Consider the following 22024-nt stretch of genomic DNA (forward strand, 5'->3'; position numbering starts at 1 on the left):
GGATGTGGAGGCTTTGGTGAGGGTGCAGAGGAGATCTACCAGGATGCTTTCTAGACCAGATAACATGTCTTATGTGGAAAGGCTGTGCGAGCTTATAGCTTTTCTCTTTAGAATGAAGGAGGATGAGAGGTGACTTGATAGAGGTACATCAGATAATAAGAATATAAATAGAGTGGACAGCCAGTGCCCTTTTTCCCAAGGTGGTAATAGCTAATATGAGAGTACATAGTTTTAGGGTGATCGGAGGAAAGTACAGGTGAGAGGGAAGTCAGACATAGGCTAATTACACAGAGAGTAGTAAGCATGTGGAACGCACTGCTGGGGATGGTGGTAGAGGAAAATAGGGACTTTTAAGAGGCTCTTAGGTGGACACATGGATGAAAGAAAACTGGAGAGCTATGTGGGAGGGAAGGAATAGAATTGTCTTGGAGAAGGTGAAAAGGTCTGTACAACATCATGGGCCATTGGGCCTGTACTGTGTTCAGAACAATCAGATCAAATCCCTATCTGGTAAATATATGATATCAACATCTATGTTAAAACACCTGGTTAAAAATAGTTAACTTAATAAGTTTAGGATACAGTATTTCAGAACAAATCTAACAACTTTTTTTCAATTTCTTTCTGTCCTTCCATATGCAAATTTAGAATTTTAAAACATTTAAACTTAGAATCTTCAATGTGAATCTGAGGAAAGATCATTGGGCTAAAACAGTAAATATTTCTTTCAGCATGGATTCTCTCTGACCTGCCATGTATTTTGTGTTTTACAGTACCTTATTTCAAGAATATACAAGTACTTATAGTCAACATATTGCTTGGCATTTGCAATACCAACTTTATAAGACATGTACTTACCTGCTCAGTAAGGGACCAACCAGACGTCTGACAATGGGCTCTCAGCAGTAAAGACTTAGAACTCTTAGCATTAAATTTTTCTTTAATTAAGTTCGCCCAAAGTCGTCTAGCTGCTCTCAGCTTTGCTATTTCCATGTAGAAATTCATACCAATTCCCCAAAAGAAAGAAAGCCTGGAAAAGAAAAGTGAGGCTTAATTTCTCAAATAACTCTGTATTCTGAAATGTTCCCTTCAATTACTTTCCAAAGCTAGCATTTTTCAATGAACATAATAGTATAATTTGAACAGATTATGAACTCTATCAATAATCCAAATAATTTGCTAAGGACCAGCAGCAACAATATCTTCAAAGTATAAGGTTAATAGAAAGCTATCCCTTGAGATGAGAGATGTAGAAATTTCTTTACCAGGAGGGCAGTGAATCTGTGGAATTCACTGCTATACACAGCTGTGGAGGATGTCATTAGGTCTATTTAAAGCAGAGATTAATAGATACTTAATATACTTAATTAGGGCATCATAGGTAATGTGAAGAAGGCAAGTGAATACGGATGAGACAGAAAATATATCAACCATGACATATCTTATGATATACATGTCAAAATTTAAATTATTTTACATTAAAGTTTCCAAATCCCCTGAAGTATAAGCAACCCAGCGTCAGCATCCTCTCCCAAGCTGATATCCCCAGCAATAAGGCCTTAACACTCATTTTCCTCTTTTGGGCAGGCTAGAACAGTTTCATACTCAACACTTGATTCCTATAAGAGAACTCTATTCCAAGCACTTGTAATGAGAAGAGATTGCTTGGTAAACAGAGAAACAGATTCAAGGCTGTTCTCAAAGCCTTCTTGATAAGAAATGCAACATATACAGTGAGAACGTTCGAGGTGGCATTGTCAACATCAAGTCCATGCAATGGGAACATATAGCGAGAAGGAGATTACAATTTTACTAGCTACCCATCCACCAATCCTGTTAAGTATCTGCTGTTCTAGCCTCTTTGACCATTTCAAAAACCTACAAGCCATCTTTCATCCTGTGTGATCAACCAAGAAAAATCTGCTGAAGAACCAGAAGGAGAATCTTGGGCTGTTTATTCATTGCTGCCTAACCTGCTGAGTTCCTCCAGCATTAGACCGGGCTCTTCCTTCACTCAATCAACCACTTATTTTTAAACCTGCATCGTTCAAGATAAAGTCAACAATTAGGCTTGAGGCTTTATTATTTTTCCCTGTTCCAAGAATTAATATTATCCCATCCAGTACTAGATATCCAGCATTCACAGAATCACTTGTGTTTATAAAATGCTAATTGCTGCATTAACATGTATTAACATTAACAATTAGATTAACGTAGTGCCACATCAGAAAATGCAATAAAATCTCGAACACTGAATATTTATACTCACAGAATTTAACATGCATACAACTAGCTACATGTCATCAACTATAATGGCCCATAATCCCACTGGTTGTTATCTTTCTCATTCTGAACATACACTTCTGGAATCAAACAGGTTAACTGAAATATCATAAACTGAACTTAGCAGAATGCATGTTTTACAAAAGGGCCAATGTTCAGATAGCCTTACTTATTAAAATGACAAATTCTTTTCATTTGATTGTAAATACAACAGTGATTATTAAATATTACCGTGGTGCAAATTCATCAATGTTAAGCCCCACTTGGATACCAGTTCTGCAGTATTCCAGACCATTTGCTATGGTATAAGCCAATTCCAAAACAGCACCAGCACCAGCTTCTTGGATGTGATACCCACTGATGGAAATGGAGTTAAATCGGGGCATATACTGCAGAAGGAAAAAACAACTTAAAATAAAATTTTAGCCCTGGTGCAGGAGGATAATTCAACTCAAGGATATCACGATCATACACCGGGCTTTTCCTTCACTCAATCAACCACTTATTTTTAAACCTGCATCATTCAAGATAAAGTCAACAATTAGGCTTGAGGCTTTATTATTTTTCCCTGTTCCAAGAATTAATATTATCCCATCACAGTTTACTTATTAAGATGAAGTACAAACTGCATAACGGATTTTTAAAGAATTTGTTCATTTCTGGTTAACTTCCACCCCAGCTGCAAGTTTTCCCTGCTATCTAGTCTTACTCAATTTGTCTACCAGTCACTGAAATTCAAGTGCAGTCTTCAAAATGAAAGCCAGCTTACAAAGTATTTCACCCTAACCCATATTTAAGTACCTGTATGAAATGGCTTCTAAGCAATACTTTATTTTATCTTCTCTTCAATTCAGCTGTCAGCAGACCTGTATTTAGCTTAATGACATTGCCTAGCAATTTCTTGGAAAAGGACATTCTCAACTTCATGACCTGCTGCATAACAAAATCAATGATTTTTGGAAATGTGCATTACACACTGGAAACCTGCCCTGTACTGTACCAGCCCTATTCAAGTCAGATTGGGGTTTTGCCTTGAAGGAATGAAACAAAGACAATGGGTTGATTTGTTGGGTGGGGTGGGGATGAATGTTAGTTTATATGCACATGTTGCACAGCTATGTTAATTTTCCTTTAGGCACTGAAGATTTAGAGCAATCTTTATTTATGTTCTCCAAGAGACCACATTCTCCTAGGGTTTGAAGGTTTGTGTGCCTCAATGACCTGGAGAGCTATGTTGGCTGGAGTCAAGGCTTGTGCTTTGGCTCTTGATAAGGTCAAACAGGTCAAAGGGTAGAGGGCACACTAAGAGAGGTCCACTGGTCCTCCATGTTCTGGGGTTCAGCTCAGGGCTAACAACCTCATCAGGTTAAAAAAAATAGCTACAGAAACAGCAATGAAGAATCCTTCTATATCTGTTTGCAACTGTATGGAGAGAGATGGAGGATCTTCAATGCTGCCCAAAATGCCAGCAGCATAACAGGTAGTAAGTACTGCATTTATATGATCAAAATGCAGACAAATACTATCTCCACAGTGTTGAAGACCTTAATCTTAAAATCATAATTACATAGCTCAGCTGTGACATCAGGATACAGCTCACACAGCAGGCAGTAGAAATTCCAATTGACCCTCACCAGTTTTTCAGCTGTACTACATGAATCATCCTATTCAGCTGCATCACAGTAACTGCTCCGCCGAAGACTGCAAGTTGTTGTGAATGCAGTTCAGTCCATGATAACCTGCTTCCACTACATTATTTTTGTTTTCCTTTGGTACCATCTTAATGTAACTGCATCTCTCTGCTGTCATGCAAACAAAATCTTTTTAAAACTGTATTGCAGAACATGTGACAACCAATTCAAAAAATCTTAAGTGCATTTCCCAAAATGTTGAGGTTGAGTCAAATGAAAATTTTAATGGTGATTTTTGTGAGCTAAGATAATAAAGTCTATGGAATCAGTTTGCATCTGTGGGAGGAAAAACAGAGTTAAAGTTTTAAGTCAAATACCCCTCAATAGCCTAAAATATCAACATTGTTTTTCTTTCCACAGATGAGGTCTGACCAGCATTTTCTGCTTTATTTTTAGATTTCTAACACTTGCAACGTCTTAAATTGTTCATTTCTGTGTTATCTACCCAAATGTTGATCACTATGGATTAAGAACTTCAACTTGTGTAACATTATTTGAATATTTATGTCATACCAACCAAAGCATACTAACTTTAGCAGTATACTGGAATATATCAGCTATAATCCTCATGGAAGGCTCAGGTGGAAAAATGAAGGTATTCCTGACCATGAATTCTTTCAATATGTCATTCTGGATTGTGCCAGTTAGCTTCTCTTGAGGAACACCTTGCTCTTGGCCCGTCACAATGAACATAGCCAGGATTGGCAGCACTGCACCATTCATTGTCATGGAAACAGACATCTTTTCCAAAGGAATTTCATCGAATAGCAGCTTCATATCTTCCACACTGTCTATTGCAACCCCTGCCATTCCAACATCTCCAACCACACGGGGGTTGTCTGAATCATATCCCCTGTGAGTGGGAAGATCAAAAGCCACAGAAAGTCCTTGTTGACCAGCTTTAAGAGAATAAGTGAATTAAAATTATCATCAGACAGGTTTGTTTGCATTGAGATATACATACATTCAAATACTATTTACCATGTAAGAAAATTTATGAAAGAATATTGTACTGATATAACAGGTGACATTTTGGGCCAGTTCTGGCTGCAATGGGGCACAATGCAGAACATGAAATTAACTGAATATTTTCCTTTACTCATCAAATCAAATATAGTTTGTTTATAACTTGGTAGAACCATGAGCTAATAAAAACACAACAAGAGCAGGAGGGCATTAACAAACTAACACATTTCCATAACAATGAATTTTCAAATTGCAATAGCACAGTAGACTCAGGATTCATGTCAGAACATTGAGTTAGGGATCAAGTTGTATAGTGGTTAGCAAGCAGAAGTAGTTTAAAAGTAAGTACACAGATGGGTAGGTGGCAAGAAACAATATTCCACAAGGATCATTGCTCTTTAACATTTACATTGATGGTTACAATCTGCTGGGCAATGTGGTTAATATGGAAGGGTGACAATGGTCTGCATGGACAAGTTGGGACAAATGGGCTGTTTCTACGTTGTATGATTCCTAACTAATTGGAGACTGTTCTTATCATAGTAGGTGATTGCAAGAAATAGTAGACATTCACTCATTTGGCAAATGGGTGAATGACTAAGAAATTAATTTCAATATAAATAAGCGATGCTGGTCCATTTTTATAAGAATATGGTTGCAATTCTTACAGAAGTAAAGAAGAATAGATAAAGGAACAACGCGAGATTAAGAAGTGAAAAACATTTAAATGCTGGAGGACAGTCAACATTTCACGGTGAGACACTTCAGCAGGACACTTTCCACTGTTTACTCTTTTTCCATAGATGCTGCCTGGCCTGCTGAGTTCCTCCAGCATTTTGTGTGTGTTCCATAAACAATAGACCTTAAATAAATTCCATAGGATACTAAGGAGATAGAGACCTGGAGAGCAGTAAGAATGCAAAATTCTCTACCAAAAGATATAATTGAAGTAATGATCACAGATAAATTGAGCGTCCTAAGGACCTGAGAGAGAAAGGAATTGAAGAAGGTTCACAGGTTCTTGGAGATAATACTTGGGCAGAGTTTGGCACCAGTGGCATTGCAGGAGTTGCCAGTCAGTGTTGAACTCAACATTGGAATGCCAGAGGGGCTTCTCGTCCAGATTTTTCCTTAGGGTTTAACTCCTGAGGCCTTCGCTATCAATGGGTATAGGCACAAAGCAGTGGATGTCTGAGATCCGGGTTTTCCTTCCCCTATAGGAGCTGCCAACCACAGCTGATAAGCCCCATCTGTATGAAGCAACTGATTTTAAGGCACCAGTAACCCACCGCTGCCCTTTCTCCTGCCAGTAGAAATAGTTAAGCCACACGTGAAAGCTAGGAGCTGGACTTGATTATCAGGGGCTATTTGAGACACATGTTATTGGAGCATTTAATAGATAGTTGGAGCTTATCCCCAATACACCCCCCCCCCTCCCCGACTGTGACAGGAACCTACAGGCAGGCAGAAAATACATAAATTGCACTCCTTGTTTCTTGATCTCTTCAATTCCTTCAGCTCAATTGAGAAAAAAAATGAATGAAATATATATGCTCTGTAGCAACAAGGTCAAAATACAGCCTTTTACATCTTAAAAGGCTGGTGAAAGGAACAGAAACTGGGCAAAGCCACTTAAGATCAATTTAAGAACATATGGTCAAAATTCTTAATTATTTAAAACCAGATGCTATGCAAGGACGTTTTTCTGATGAAACTCCTCGTCTACATCTTTAAAATTAGAACAGAAGGTATTTTCAATTTGGGGAAATGTTAATAATATGCTCTTATGCAGATCTTTGACGGTTATTGTACCATACAGTAAATCCCCACTCTGTGGTCAATCACAAAATGACGTTAAGACTCCAGGAAAGTCAAAAATGCAATGAGGACTTTCTCCAGATTGTTGAATTCTATTTGTATTTAAGTAGAAAAGGGAATGGGGTAGGCATGGGAGAAATTATTCATGTTGCACAATAACTGAAAGAGGCTGTGAACTATGGTTTTGACAGCACTAACCATATAGTGAAGACATTGTTGATCATAAAAATACTACATAGAAATATTGCCCGGCACCAGCGGGAGATGGAGTGGTCTCACCAGCCCTGGGCTCTCGGCTAGGCACCGGTGGGGGAAGAGAGTGGCTTCACCAACCCCCAGGCTCCTGGCTAGGTACCGGCCGGCAGTGTCACCAATCCCTCTCCCAAGCTGGGCACTGGGGCGGGGGGAGAGATCGCGACTTCTTTCGCCCCAGCTCTAGCCCGGGCACCGGCAGGAGGGGAAGGTCTTACGGCCTCGGATCCCCAGCCTTGCTCGACTCCCGGAGACCGTCCTGCCACCCCGGCTGTTCACGGGCGGGCGGTACCTCTACCCACGGTCTGCGGCCCGAGCTGACCTTTAATGTTGTTGCGGTAAAACCTGTTGCTCTCCTCAACCGTGCTGAAGCCAGCGTACTGCCGGATGGTCCAGGGCCTGTAGGTGTACATGGTCGGATACGGACCCCGGGTGTAAGGCCACACGCCGGGCAATTCCTCGGGCAGCTCCGCAGTGTCCCGCTTGGAATAAAGTGGCTTGATAGCGATGCCTTCCGGCGTATTCCATATCAGATCTTCGGCTTTCTTCCCCTTCAGTTGCTTCTCGGCTAAAGCGACCCACTCCGGGTGCAGGGAGTGGCGGCCCCGACGCAGCGCTCCCGCGGTGGGAGCCCCGGCCTTGGGTCGCAGCCTCAGGCAGTTACGGAGGAGCCGTGGCTGCGCCCGCAACATGTCTCCGGCAGCGAGCTGGAGCCTGAGCTCCACGGAGCGGCCAGATGGATCTCCGGTAGCCCCAGGCCTCTACTGACAGCGGCACGGACCAATCCGAGCCTCTGCCTTTGGCTCGTGATCGCAATGGTTCTTGTCAATAGCCAATGAACGCTAAGTTTGGGCGGGCTCTTAGGATGTCAAGGTGTCTTTGATCTTGGAAACCAGAGACAGCCGTTTGCTTACATTGCCTCCTATATTGTAAGTAAGCCATTGCTTAATGCAGACAAACTCTACACCATTCTTAGGCTATTTGCAAACGCGACAATTGATCTTCAGTGTTGCCTTCAGACTCGCGCACTTTTTTTTGTCGTCAAAACATAAACTGCTAGAATCACTCGACAGACCAGGCAGCATGTGAAAAAGGAAACTTTTCCGGTGGAAGAACATCCATCAAAACTGGAAGAGTGAGAAACAAGTTAGTTTTAATACACAAGAAAGACAGGGTCGCTGGAGATCTGGAGCCGCACACAAAATGCCGGAGGAACTCAGCAGGTCAGGCAGCATTTATGGAGAGAAATGGACAGTCGACCTTTCATCAGGACTCAGTGAACGATGAAGTCTTGAACTGAAACATCAACTGGCAAGTTCAAGTTTACTGTCATCTACCTGTACATATATACCACCAAATGAAACAACATTCCTCCAGACCATGGTACACCCACAAGACATATATAACGCGCATCACATAAACAAAATATTACCTGGAATAAGTTAATATAATTCAAGTGCACTTGAAGTGTTCAGCGTAGGTAAACAGTAATGAGTACAGCAAACAGTAAACAGCTCACTGTCCTAGTGATGAGACCTCGGTGGTGGTAGGGTCATAGCCTGAGGGAAGAGCCTGTTACCCAGTCAATGGTCCCAAGTCATATGCAATGTTCCTGAATTTACCAGCACTTTCTTAACAGCGTCAGGTCTGCCTTGAGTTTACCAGCCCTGTCTCAAGAGCATCAGTTCTGACCTGATGGTGGTTGCCTTGAAGCCTGCAGGGACAGTGGGCTGTTGCAAAGAGATCTTAAAGAGGTCTGCTAATGTTGTATGTTTAATATTTCAGTAATATTGTAATTATGTTGTTTGATTAAGCATTCCTTATTCATTATGGGTTATATGGAGAAGTTTGTGGATAGCATACGTCCTCATGCTACCACATCATACCTCAGTAAAAATAAAAGCAAAACCAAGCACATGCGTCTCCCAACTCTGTGTTCTTTTTTTTTCAACTAGTTTTATTTTTGGAGTTACAAAACACAGCCGTTAAGATCTCTTTTAGCTGGGCTGCACAACCCTTCACCCTGTCCATTTCTCTCCATGAATGCTGTCTGATCCACTGAGTACAGCACTTTCTATATTGATGTACAGTGGTTTTAAATTGCGGAGTCAGCAGGGGATGGCAGCGCCAGTGGTGAGGTCAAGATGAGTGGAGGAGCCCTCACAGGTCTGCTTTGAGTCGGTGGACTGGGGATTCATTGTCAGATCTGAATGAATATGCCACAGTTGTCACTGACTTCAAAGAACTGTGAGGGTCAGCATGTGCCTTCGAGAACATTCTGGACATATCCAAGCAAGAAGTTATGGGCGAATCAGAAGGTTCATAATCTGCTGAGCACTCAAGACTGTGACATTCAAAACTGGTAATCCAGAATTCTACAAAAAAGCCAGGTACAATCTATGGATGCTTACCTTAAGAGCAAAAAGAGATTCTATGTAAAGTTAAAGATGGAATCAGATGCACAAGAGTTATAGAACATAGAATAGTACAGCACATTGCAGGCCCTTCGGCCCACAATGTTGTGCCAGCCCTTAAACCCTGCCTCCCATATAACCCCCACCTTAAATTTCTCCATATACCTGTCTAGTAGTCTCTTAGATTTCACTAGTGTATCTGCCTCCACCACTGACACAGGCAGTGCATTCCACGCACCAACCACTCTCTGAGTAAAAAACCTTCCTCTAATATCCCCCTTGAACATCCCTGCCCTTACCTTAAAGCCATGTCCGCTTGTACTGAGCAGTGGTGCCCTGGGGAAGAGGTGCTGGCTGTCCACTCTATCTGTTCCTCTTAAGATCTTGTACACCTCTATCATGTCTCCTCTCATCCTCCTTCTCTCCAAAGAGTAAAGTAATGACAGCTATTACTTCCTAAAACTTACTTATTATTATGATCTGTTCCAGCAGTAACTGAACCCAGGTGCGGAGAATGACAGACTCCCACGTTGAGAAGCAAACAAGAGTTTATACCGGTTGAGAGCTCAGAATATCAACCGAGCGAACCCATGGGACGTATCATTCTCAAAACAAGGATCTCATGGTAAGTGTTAACCAGGAGTCTGCTTTAAATAATCACAGCACGCAGAAAAACCTTACCAGTCAAAATAAACTTGACAGATTAAATAGAAAGCCAGAGGGCTTAACAACTGTTAAGACAACAATGAACAAATACAGGTGCTCTAGAAACGCCAAGCTCAATGCTCTAAGGCTTGCTGCACAGGCATGCAGGTCTCATGACACTACCACCATCCCTAAGGCCTGCACCAAATGGTCTGGGGAGCCCCAAGGAAATGAAGGCAAAGTTAATAAGCTCAAGCCAGACCTGATGCTACTGAGACAGGGCTGGTAAACTCGAGACAGGCCTGATACTCTTTAGACTGGTCTGGTATACTCAGGAGCATGGCATATCATCAGAAACATTGAATAACATGGGAGACACAGCAAACCTTGTTGACCTAGAGAACCTAGGACGAAACTTTGAATGTCAGCTGGAGTATCTCTAAATGTACACTCAGAATATGGACTTGGGAAATGCATTGAGAATGGAAGACACCATTGTCTCCAGCCAATCGATGTCCAAGCTGCTGTTGAACCTCTGCTAGGTCTATTGATCATGGGGTTATACTTTCATAGTGTGTGCTGGCAACGACTGAACCCAGGTGCAGAAGAACGACAGACTGGCATGTAGAGAAGGAGTCGAGTTTATACATATGAGTACCAATGGAATATTGGTGGGGGTGGAGTTTCAAGATGGCGACGTAAGCATCTGCCTTTTAGGCGCTCTTTATTTTTTTAACTATAATCACCCTTTAATTAGATCTTTTCGAACTTAATCATATGAGTTGCTACCTTTGATTGACCCTTTTTTCCTAAAATAATAGTTGATCTAATCTTGTCAAACTTAAAATGGCTACAAGTAAGAAATCGGCTAAGGATCCTGTATCCATCGACGCAATTTCTGGTCTTTTGGACATTAAACTGGATGTTAAATTTGCGGGTATGGAAGGTAAATTGGACAATAAACTGGATGCTAAATTTGCGGGTCTGGAAGGCAGACTAGAAGGTAAATTGGACAGTAAACTGTTAAATTTGGAAAGGAGGATTACTTCGAAAATATCCGATCTTGAAGGAGTTGTTAAATCGCTTGAAACTAAGTTTCAGTCGCAGGCGGTAGTGGTTCAGCAGCTTGGAAATAAGATCACGACTCTTGAACAATCAATTTGTGAAAAAGCACGTACAATTGAAGTGTTAGAGAAGAAGATAGAGTCGACTGCTAAAACTTTAGATCAGTACAAGTTTAAAATTACTGATCTTGAAAATCGTTCTCGCAGACAGAATTTGCGCATCATCGGAATTCCCGAAAAAGTTGAGTCCGGTGATTTAACTGAATTTTTCTCTAAATTACTGTGGGAAATTTTCGGTGGTGAAGGTTTGAAATGGAATATTGGTGGTTTGACTGAACTACACCGCAAGATAATTCATTCTCAAAACAAGGACCCCATGATAAGTGTTAATCAGGAGTCTGCTTTAAATAATCACAATATGCACAAAACCTGTGCCAGTCAAAATAAATTTGACAAGATTAAACTGTAAGCACAAGGGCTTAACAACTCTAGTTAAGACAACAATTAACAAAAACCGGTGCTCTGAAAACCTTAGACCCCAATGCTGTACGGCTCGCTGCACAGGACCGCAGGGTTCATAACAGTTATTGCTCGTTACACCACTGGCATTAAGGGCAGCAATGAAGGTCCTCTATTTCTGCTGGTGTTCGGTGCTTCCTTCATCATGTCAGTTGCTTCCTCTTGGTTTACACTACTGTTGGTCACACAAGTTCCAGATGGAGACTCATGAATACCATCACTCTCAGACATAGAAGAGTTCTTCATTGCTGTTTCTGTAACAATTTTGTTTTATCAGTCAGGGTTGTTAGCCCTGAACTGAACCATTGAATCTGAAGGACCTTAGTCTGTCCTCAGTCTTTTGAACTGTTTGCCATGGGTGACCCTACTGACAGCCAAAGCATTAAGCATTGTCTTCAGCCAACATAGCTCTCCATAACATTGAGGCACACAAGCCTCCAAACCACAAAAAGATTGTGGTCCTCTTTGAAGTCTTCCTACAAGGTGAAACCTAACATCCTAAATGGTTGTTTTGCTTCACTCACAAATGAGCTCACTGCCTCTTATGCATGTTTTGAAAGGAAGAATAAAACACTACTTGTGTGAATCTCTGCTGCAAAAGGCCCTGATGGTGTACCTGGTAGGGCACTGAAAATATGTGCCAACTGACTAGCTGGAGTGTTCAAGGACATCTTCAATCTCACTGCTGCAGTCAGAGGTTCTCATTTGCCTCAAAAGGGCATCAATGGGGTCTAAAGGCAGGGTGAGCTGCCTCTACGACTATCACCCAATGCACTCAAATCTACTGTAATGATGTGCTTTGGGATTTTGATCATGGCTTGAATTATTTCTTGCCCATGCAAGGACTTAGACCTGGTACAATTTGCCTAATGCCAGAATAGGTCTACAGTGGATGCAATCTCACTGACTCCACACTCAGCCTTGGACTACCTGGACAACAGCAATACTTACGTCAGCTCAACATTCAACACCATTATCCCCTTAATACTAATTAATAAGCTTCAAAACCTGGGCCTCCGTGCCTATCTCTGGAGCTGGATCTCTGATTCCTCATTGGGGACCACAGTCAATGTGGATTGGAAGTCACATTTCTGAAGATCAATATTGGGCCCAACATATTGATGCAATTACAAAGAAGGCACACCAGTGAAAATATTTCAGTAGGAGTTTGAGAAGATTTGTTATGAGTACTAGCAAATTTCTACAGATGTATTGTGGAGAACATTCTAACTTATTGTATTACAAGATTATAAGAAGCAGCAGAGGTTTGTAAACTCAGCTAGTTCCATTGTGGGCACTAGCCTCACTAGCATCAAGGACATCTTCAAAAGGTGATGCCTCAAAAAGACAGCATCAAGCATTAAGGACTTTACTACACAGGACATGCCTTCTTCTTATTACTCTTACTACTACCACCATCAGGGAGGAGATACAGGAGACACACACTCCACATTTTAGGAGCAGGTTTTTCACACACACACACACACACACACACACACACACACACACACACACACACACACACACACACACACACACACACACACACACACACACACACACACACACACACACACACACACACACCTTATTGTAAATTAACTCTGTTTCTGATTCTGAATCTGATAGGATGAAGGGGAAAGGTAAACTCCACCTTTGGTTATCTGGAAATCCCAATGGTTCAGCATATGACACAGCCAGAGATGATTCCCATGCTCCCTTTCACTCCCTGGTTCCTGTGCACCCTTTCACTCTCTTGATTCAAAGGTTTCAAAGGTACGTTTAATGTCAGAGAAATGTATACAATATACATCCTGAAATTCTTTTTCTCCGCAACCATCCACAAAAACAGAGGAGTTCCCCAAAGAAGAATGAATGACAGTTAAATGTTAGAACCGTAAAGCCCCCCCTCCCCTGGCTCTGGGGTTCTCACTGTGTCCTATGGTCCATTGAATTTTTAATGGTTATGTTTCCCACGTTCCTAATCCCGATGCACTGAGGAAAGCAGACCATGGCAAGGCAGCACCTTTTGACTGGGGGCTGCCCTGCTTAAGGCAGGCTGTAGCTGTCCTTTAAGATCCAAGAATCTCTCCCACCTTTGGAAGCAACCCCTGGCACCATGCTCCATGTCAATCAAGCACAGTGGCTTAAAACCAATAACTGCCGCTTCCCATGCCGTGTCAACACCATGAGGCGAAGCAGGAGTGTCATTTCCTGACTACTGTTGATTCTGCAAGGTGAGTCAATACTTGAGCCAGTATACAAGCCAGGGCAGAGAGAAAGCTGTCGCCCATGCAGCAGGCTCCCCATGACTGGAGCATCAATCCAAAGGAACAGCAGAACCCATATAGTTTGGCACCAGTGGCATCACAGGTGTTGCCAGTCAGGGTTGAACTCAGTGTAGGACTGCCTTGGGGACTCCAGCTCCAAGGTTTTGCTCAGGGTTCATTATCTACTGAAAGCTGAACCTGCAACATTTAGGTCTGGCAATCCAGAGACCAAGAGCAGTTTCCAAATATAACCTGCAGAAGGCTATCACAGGTTGCTGACGCCGCCACTGTTTTTGGCTAAATCAAAGATGGTGACGAATCAGCATATAGAAGAAAGGCTGAAAATCTTGCTGAATGGTATCATAGCAACTTCTCATTCAACCTCAGCAAAACCAAAGAGCTGACCATTCTCAGTATTATTTATTTCTTTTTATATTCACATGGTTTGTCTTCTATTGTGCATTGCATGTCAGTCTTTGTGTGTAGTTCTTCATTAGTTCAGTTTACTTTGTTCTACTGTGAATGCCTGCAAAAATGAATCTCAAGGAAGAAAATGGTGTTTTATATATATATATACTATCATAATATATTTACTTTCAACTTTGAATAAGCAAGTAGAATCTCATCTAGTGAAAGACAATACATAACTATAACTCATTGTTACACTTATTAGATTTTTTGCAAACTTTTATTAAACATACAGTAAGTACAGATTATATTAAAGTATTTTCTCAAGTTATGGAATTCATTCAGCGTACATCTTTCTAAAAATGTAAACTGGTTATCATGGGCTCAATGTTAAACATTTATAAGTTTATATAACAATTTGATGTGAAGATCTTTATAATTTCTGCATCAGTTAAAATCTGTATTTTTAATAGGAAAGAATATTAAATACAGATTTCATAGTGTAAAAGTCTTATAAAACTTTACACAAAATCATTTTCTGTATTTAAATCTCCATTTGTAGCATTAATATCTGAATTTTAGTTATTAATCATGAAGATAATATCATACAATATGTTCCACTATAAAGAATAATATTTTGTAGCTTCTAAGTCTTCATGTCTGAACATTGACAAAAAAGTTGATTTGCAATGTTTTGTATTACATGAAAGAAATGAGACTGCATAATGTGCAAAATACAGTTACAATAGAAAGATCTTTTTTAGCAAAAAGTAAAAGATTATGTCCAGTGATAGTCTTGTAATGTACAATTATCATACATCCATTCATGTCCCTTCATAATCTTGCCCCAACCCTTTCTCTGTAAATTTCTGGCTTTAAATCCTCAGAGAACACATTCCTATTGATGGATAGTTTAAAGAACATCCGGGTACTAAATTCTGGAATGCCTTCCCCAAGCTACTCTCTCTTTACATTTATTCTCCTTTTGAAGATAGTTCTCAAAGTCTACCTCCTCTAGCTTTTTAACAAAGGTCTACCTCTAACCATCTGATATTTCCTTCAGGCTAGGTTTCAATTTTTGGTACTTACACACTTTTGAACTATCAAGGGAAAATTTACTATGTTGAATATGCTATAAATGTATTTTACTCTTCTAAGTTTAACTTTGTAAAAAATGTTTCTGTTAACACAATGACCTTTGCTACTCCATGTAGTTAAAATTTAGCAATGCCTCCACTTCCCCGCTTTGCATTCATGCGTCATTACTGCCATTCAGCCATTGGTGCAGCTGTAACAAAACCCAATTTCCCTCGGGATCAATAAAGTATGTCTGTCTGTCTACACTACCTTAAAAATCCTTGTCCTCTTGATGATCCTATGCATCCCTGCTCTTTCAGCTATTACCATTCTTGAGGAAACTGCACATTTGCCTTCAACACTCTAATAGCGAGAATTACAAATGCACTAAAGACATGAAAAGCACAAGCAAAAGAAAACCGGCAGCTGACAACTAAGTAAAGAAAATTGGAAGATAAGAATTTAACACAAGAGGAACAATTTTCTTGCAACATGCATGCTTGAATCTTAATCCTCATGGGGAAAATGTTTGATTTGACTTTTCTCACCAAATAGGTATTTTAGATTCCCTGCCTTGCACATACATTGTTAATATATAGCTTTATTTTGAAATTACTGATTCATGAAGGGAAGTTTTTAGATACCATTAGAGCTTCAAAAACATGTTAAAGAGGTCATTCTTTATATGTGAATCTAGTGAGTAAGTTTAGGCAAATAGGTTTACTGTGAAGGAAATATAAGCACATCCATTTCTATCTTAACAGAATGATCTTTGAACACTGATCCGGAATCAGAACCCATGAGGTTTCTGATCTCCTCACTAATTAATTTTAGTATTTCTAATGTGAAATATGTAATATGAGAACATTCGGAATTCATATGCTGCCTTTCATATGCTCAAACATCTCAAATATTTGAGATACAATTGATATTTTGTGCTCACTATTTATTGTGTAAGGCTGTCAATTTATGTTAAGCTAGTTTCTCAAACATTCATGAGGTGAGTAACCATTGGCTCTCTGTTAATGGTATCAATTGCAATATAAATTTGGTCTCAAAACTAGGAGTATTCCCTTACAATGTAATTTAGAGATTTTTATTTCCTCCTGACAGTTGGACAATGCCTACAACAACTCAATACCCCCTTAGTATTTGACTCTTGTCCACGATTATATTCTTAAGACATCGTGGTGCTTGAAGCCGCAATCATTACAGACTTGTATCATTGCAACTCCAACCCAGCAAGGAGAATTCTGAATGTATAAGCAAAACAAATGATCCCCTAGCAGTTTAAGAAAGACGAGGCCAAAGAAAGTTATAAGAGGCTGCCAACTGATGAATAAAAATAATAAAAACATTTTTTAAATGCAGAAAAGATTGTAATTTAAAATTCTGAAGCAATTTGTATTTTGTGTTATTCATCTACAAATTCAGATTAGATATGTTGATTTCAATATTGAGCATTGCTCACAATGTTCCTGCAAATTCATGTTTGATCATGCTTCTGCATTAGTTTTATGTTTTCCACGTTCTGATGAAAGCAGTTCATTGTGGTCATTTTCACCTTCTGGCACCTAAGAATAAACAGAAGGAAAAAATAAGAAAGTTGAATCACGTTTGTCCTTTGAAGCGTCTGTGGTGCTAGTTGAAGCCCCAAGAAATCAGGGCACAACGTTCCAGTTAACCTATGATTAGTTATTGGGGAAGTAATATGAAGTGGGAGTACAAAGTTTAAAGTAGCAGAGCACATTGGAACTGTTAATATGATTTGGTGGAGTCAACATGCAGAGCAGATGATAGAAAATCGTTGGATACATTATAATCTCTCCTTAGATGCAGCCGCACTCTAGAGGTTATAGCACAAAATAAGGGATAATGAATTACATCAGCATGGACAGAGAACTAATGAAAGGACAAGAATCAGAGAAGGAATAACAAATACAGGTGTCCCCCTCTTTACAAAGTTAAAGTGTTACTATGAAACCATTCTTTATCCGAAATGGTGTAACGTGAAGAACCATTAATTTATACGGGAAAATTTTTTGTAAAAACGAAAATCCTCTTTGTAGTGCGAAAACAGGTTACTAATGTAGGTCTTTTGTAAAAGCAAAGTGGCGTAAAGTGGGGGACACCCGTATGTCATTTTCAGATTCATGGACAGAGAGCTTTGTAGATGAATAGAGGCTTCAGCTATTTATCTCTATTAAAGACTGAAATGAAATGATATAACCATATAACAATAACAGCACAGAATCAGGCCATCTCGGCCCTTCTAGTCTGTGCCGAACGCTTACTCTCATCTAGTCCCACTGACCTGCACTCAGCCCATTACCCCCCAACCCTTTCCTGTCCATATACCTATCCAATTTTTTTTTTAAATGACAATATTGAACCTGCCTCTACACTTCTACTGGAAGCTAGTTCCACGCTCTGTGACTAAAGAAGTTTCCCCTTGTTTTTACCCCTAAACTTTTGCTCCCTAACTCTCAACTCATGTCCTCTTGTTTGAATCTCCCCTACTCTCAATGGAAATAGCGTATCCACATCAACTCAATCTATCCCCCTCATAATTTAAATACTTCTACCAAACCCCCCCTCAACCTTTTACCCTTCAAAGAATAAAGACCTAATTTGTTCAACCTTTTTCTGTAACTTAGGTGCTGAAACCCAGGTAACATTATAGTAAATCTCTTCTGTACTCTCTCTATTTTGTTGACATCTTTCCTATAACTTGGTGACCAGAACTGTACACGATACTCCAAATTTGGCCTCACCAATGCCTTGCACAATTTTAACATTACATCCCAACTACTATACTCAATGCTCTGATTTATAAAGGCCAGCATACCAAAAGCTTTCTTCAACACCCTATCCACATGAGATTCCACCTTCAGGGAACTATGCACCATTATTCCTAGATCACTCTGTTCTACTGCATTCCTCAATGCCCTACCATTTACCATGTATGTCCTATTTTGATTAGTCCTACCAAAATGTAGCACCTCACACTTACCAGCATTAAACTCCATCTGCCATCTTTCAGCCCACTCTTCTAACTAGCCTAATTCTATCTGTAAGCTTTGATAACCTACTTCATTATCCACAACGCCACCTATCTTAGTATTATCTGCATACTTACTAATCCAATTTACCACCCCATCATCCAGATCATTAATGTATATGACAAACAACATTGGACCCAGTACAGATCCCTGAGGCACACCACTAGTCACCGGCCTCCAACCTGACGAACAGTTATCCACCATTACTCTGGCATCTCCCATTCAGCCACTGTTGAATCCATTTTCCTACTTCAATATTAATACCTAATGATTGAACATTGCTAACTAACCTTCCGTGTGGAACCTTGTCAAAGGCCTTACTGAAGTCCATATAGACAACATCCTTTACCCTCGTCAACTTTCCTAGTAACCTCTTTAAAAAATTCAATAAAGTGTCATATGTCCAGGTACAAACGATTCAAATCTAGCTGGAGAGCGAGTTATATGCTGGATGTAAAGAACTTGCAGAAGGACGGACTAATGATGCCAGATGCAGAGTAATATAGAAAATGTGAATTAGTTCAGTTTGATGGGAAGAATACAAAATAGAATATTTTCTAAATGGTGGAAAATTAGTATGTATTTATTCTTAGTGGAATCTAATTGTTATTATACTTCAGACACAAAATATTACCACACAAACAAACATACAAGAAAGCAAGTGATCTGCTGGCCTTGTGTTGCAAGAGACTTATTGAGATTGTATTGAGCTTTGGAAAAGCCGTATAGCTTTGATCTTTGAAACAAGGTAAGAATTTATTTGCTTTGGCAATGTAAAGCAAATTTATTTGATTTATTCTTGTGATGAGCAGCTTGTCCTCTCAGGAGGGATTATACAGGAGACATTTGCTTGTGATATGACCTCATAGAAACAAACAAGATTCAGAGAGGCTTGGGAGGATAGACAATGCGAGGCTGTTTCCACTGGTTAGTGAGTCACCAGAGGTCATAGAATCATGGTGAGCCTCCATTGTGATGAGAATATGTTTTTATTCATCAGTTATAAATCTTCGGAATTTTCTAATCACATGGTATTAGTTGTTGAAAAATTTGAAGCTGTAATGAAAAAGAATATTCCACTATTTTAAAATTCACAGCAAAATATTATAAGTTCATACCTCCCAATAGAGTTGATCCTCAAAACAATTTTGATCTGGTGGCTGTCCCCAAATTGAAATGCGAAGAATGAGACCTGTGAAAAGAGGGTACATCGGTTCGTTTAGGGTCCATCAATCTTTAAATAATGGTTAGCTTTATCACCAGAATATTTACTTGTTATGCAGTGAGGGGAAAATCCTGTTATAAAATCATCTCATTCTTACCCTTTTATATGGCATCCAAATTGCTCTGGACAGTTATATTTTGACAGTTGTATACTGGCTTTCTGTCATCATGATTTTTTGAATTTTAAGTGAATAGTACAAAAGAAATGCAAGTTTTTAATCCGGTGTCGACCAAAAAGCGGCGTCCCGACTGCTTGTCCCAGACATACAGTAGGCTATCCCGATGGCCAGCTGCCATAGCCATCAGCGGCAGCTGGCCCTCGCGTTTCCCGGGAACTTGCAGGGTGGGCTACAGCGGCGGGCTTCTCTGCCCCACCGCTGGTGGTAGAAGCACCATTGTTCGTTGGTCTCGTCACCCCTGCATCTGGGGTTAGCGGGCTCTGCGGCTGGGCCTGGTCTGGTTTGCTGCTGGGAGCGTGGCCTGGTGATCTGTGCGACGAATGCCCCACTCTCCTTCTTGGCTTTCCACAGCACGTCCGCCCTGGCCGCCGTCTTCTAGGGGTCGCTGAAATCTGCGTCGGACAGCAGCAGGCGTATGTCCTCGGGCAACTGCTCCAGGAATGCCTGCTCAAACATGAGGCAGGGCTTGTGACCTCCGGCCAGGGACAGCAACTTGTTCATTAAAGCCAACAGTGGCCTGTCCCCCAAATCATCCAGGTGCAGTAAGCGGGCAGCTAGCTCGCGCCGTGAGAGTCCGAAAGTCCTTATGAGCAAGGCTTTGAATTATGTGTATTTGCTGTCCGTTGGGGGCAATTGGATGAACTCCTCAACCTGGGCGACTGTCTCCTGGTCGAGGGAACTCACCACGTAGTACTAACGTGTGGCATCTGAGGTTATCTGCCGAATGTGGAATTCGGCTTCTGCTTGTTGGAACCATAGGTGAGGTCGCAGCATCCAGAAGCTTGGCAGTTTTAATGAAACTGCATGAACAGATGTGGAGTCGTTCATCTCCGGTCCAAATATTGTTTGGGCCGTTGGGGTCACCAATTGTATGTGTGCTACACGCAGCGCTGGAATAACGACACTGCAGTTACAAAAGAGGTTTATTCAAACTTCGCGGCCTCGGTTTAAAGCCTTCCTGATCCCGCCCTCCCCGGGCGGGAATGCTATAGGGGGCATGTATTCACAGTCCCGTCCCACGCGCGGGCTTTTCCCCTTGCTGGTGAAGCAGGCTTGGTGCCCTCTTTGGGACCTGCCTCAATGCCGGCGTGCTCCGCTTTGTGAGCCGGTTTGAGTGCGCTGGGGAGTGGGTCGCCACACTACTATGTTCTTTTTGAAAAACTTAAATGGAAACAAGCTCTTATCGACTCCAATAATAACTGTGGTGACTGATTATCAATCTCTCTGTTAAATTGAAGCTGTTTCAAGAGCACAGATTAATTCACAAGGTTGAAAACTGAGGAGAAATCTAAACTAACAGATGTTACTCTTGCAACCTGAAGTTAGCATTATGTTAATTGTTCCAATTTACCACATTATTCACAGTGGACTGGATTCTAATGATTAGAGCATGATGCCTGCCACAGATGATTCCCACTCATCTGGTTTGGAACTCTAAGGACAAGAGTGGCCTGAACCAAACAGATAAGCCTGGGAAATCGGGGATATGAGCAAGAACAGGTACAGGTGAGGTACGCCTGTCAATCAAATCCAGACCACTCTATATATTCTGGTAAAAAGGAGCAATGAAATTAATCATAATTTATTCTTCTCCAACGCATGATGAATTTGTATCACATGCTCTGGTCATTAAGCAGCCGATGGCAGGAAATCCATACCCCCAGAATTGCTGTCTTCTGAAACAGATAAGCACTTAGAACACTTTTAAATTTACATGATAATCAAAAGCAGGAAAAAAATCTTTCAAATGAAATATATTACAGATGAAGCTTTGGAGTTTACAGGTAAAGTGTGGCCCACATTTAATCAATTAAATCACATGATGTTTGCATTGTATTACCACAGTATGTAATCAATTCAGTCACAAATTGATGTTCAACATTGTTTATGAACTTGTAAGCTGGCCATTTAATCAGCAGATTTTTTTTTGGTCTTTAATGTTAGTTTCAATAATTTGTTCAACTTTAAGTAGGAAACCCAGTTTTAAATATTATGTGAATATTATGGAATGCATATCAAATGAGTATCAGGCTGATATCACAATCAAGTTCCAGTTATGATTAAACTTCAAATAATAAAATTGATAGACTGACTCTTATGAGCTTCTGGTACTGAGAGTCGTTTTTACGGCTTCCCAAAATAATATTGGCTG

The 22024-nt window shown here is 40.6% G+C and overlaps 2 protein-coding genes and 1 long non-coding RNA gene across 3 annotated transcripts in view; 1 reads left to right on the forward strand and 2 right to left on the reverse strand.

Annotated features, from left to right (window-relative positions):
* Positions 1-7783, reverse strand: part of mmut (methylmalonyl CoA mutase) — a 28433-nt gene extending 20650 nt beyond the window's left edge. Inside the window, exons 1-4 of the mRNA XM_059981633.1 lie at positions 7333-7783; positions 4506-4873; positions 2515-2672; positions 859-1030 (exon numbers count right to left, since the gene is read on the reverse strand). Of these exons, the coding sequence (XP_059837616.1) occupies positions 859-1030; positions 2515-2672; positions 4506-4873; positions 7333-7702 (1068 nt within the window). The 5' untranslated portion in view covers positions 7703-7783. The remainder of the gene's footprint in view (positions 1-858; positions 1031-2514; positions 2673-4505; positions 4874-7332) is intronic.
* Positions 7784-7887: 104 nt separating this feature from the next.
* Positions 7888-22019, forward strand: LOC132400561 (uncharacterized). Its single transcript, XR_009514292.1, has 5 exons — positions 7888-7939; positions 9914-10049; positions 13282-13428; positions 19090-19217; positions 21238-22019. It is a non-coding gene; the product is annotated as an uncharacterized LOC132400561 (long non-coding RNA).
* The window catches only part of LOC132400560 (ammonium transporter Rh type A-like), a 31727-nt gene continuing 24301 nt past the window's right edge, over positions 14599-22024 (reverse strand). Inside the window, exons 9-10 of the mRNA XM_059981637.1 lie at positions 19588-19661; positions 14599-16981 (exon numbers count right to left, since the gene is read on the reverse strand). Coding sequence (XP_059837620.1) covers positions 16904-16981; positions 19588-19661 — 152 coding nt within the window. The 3' untranslated portion in view covers positions 14599-16903. The remainder of the gene's footprint in view (positions 16982-19587; positions 19662-22024) is intronic.

The sequence above is a fragment of the Hypanus sabinus genome, chromosome 10, assembly GCF_030144855.1.
Source record: "Hypanus sabinus isolate sHypSab1 chromosome 10, sHypSab1.hap1, whole genome shotgun sequence".
Taxonomy (NCBI): domain Eukaryota; kingdom Metazoa; phylum Chordata; class Chondrichthyes; order Myliobatiformes; family Dasyatidae; genus Hypanus; species Hypanus sabinus.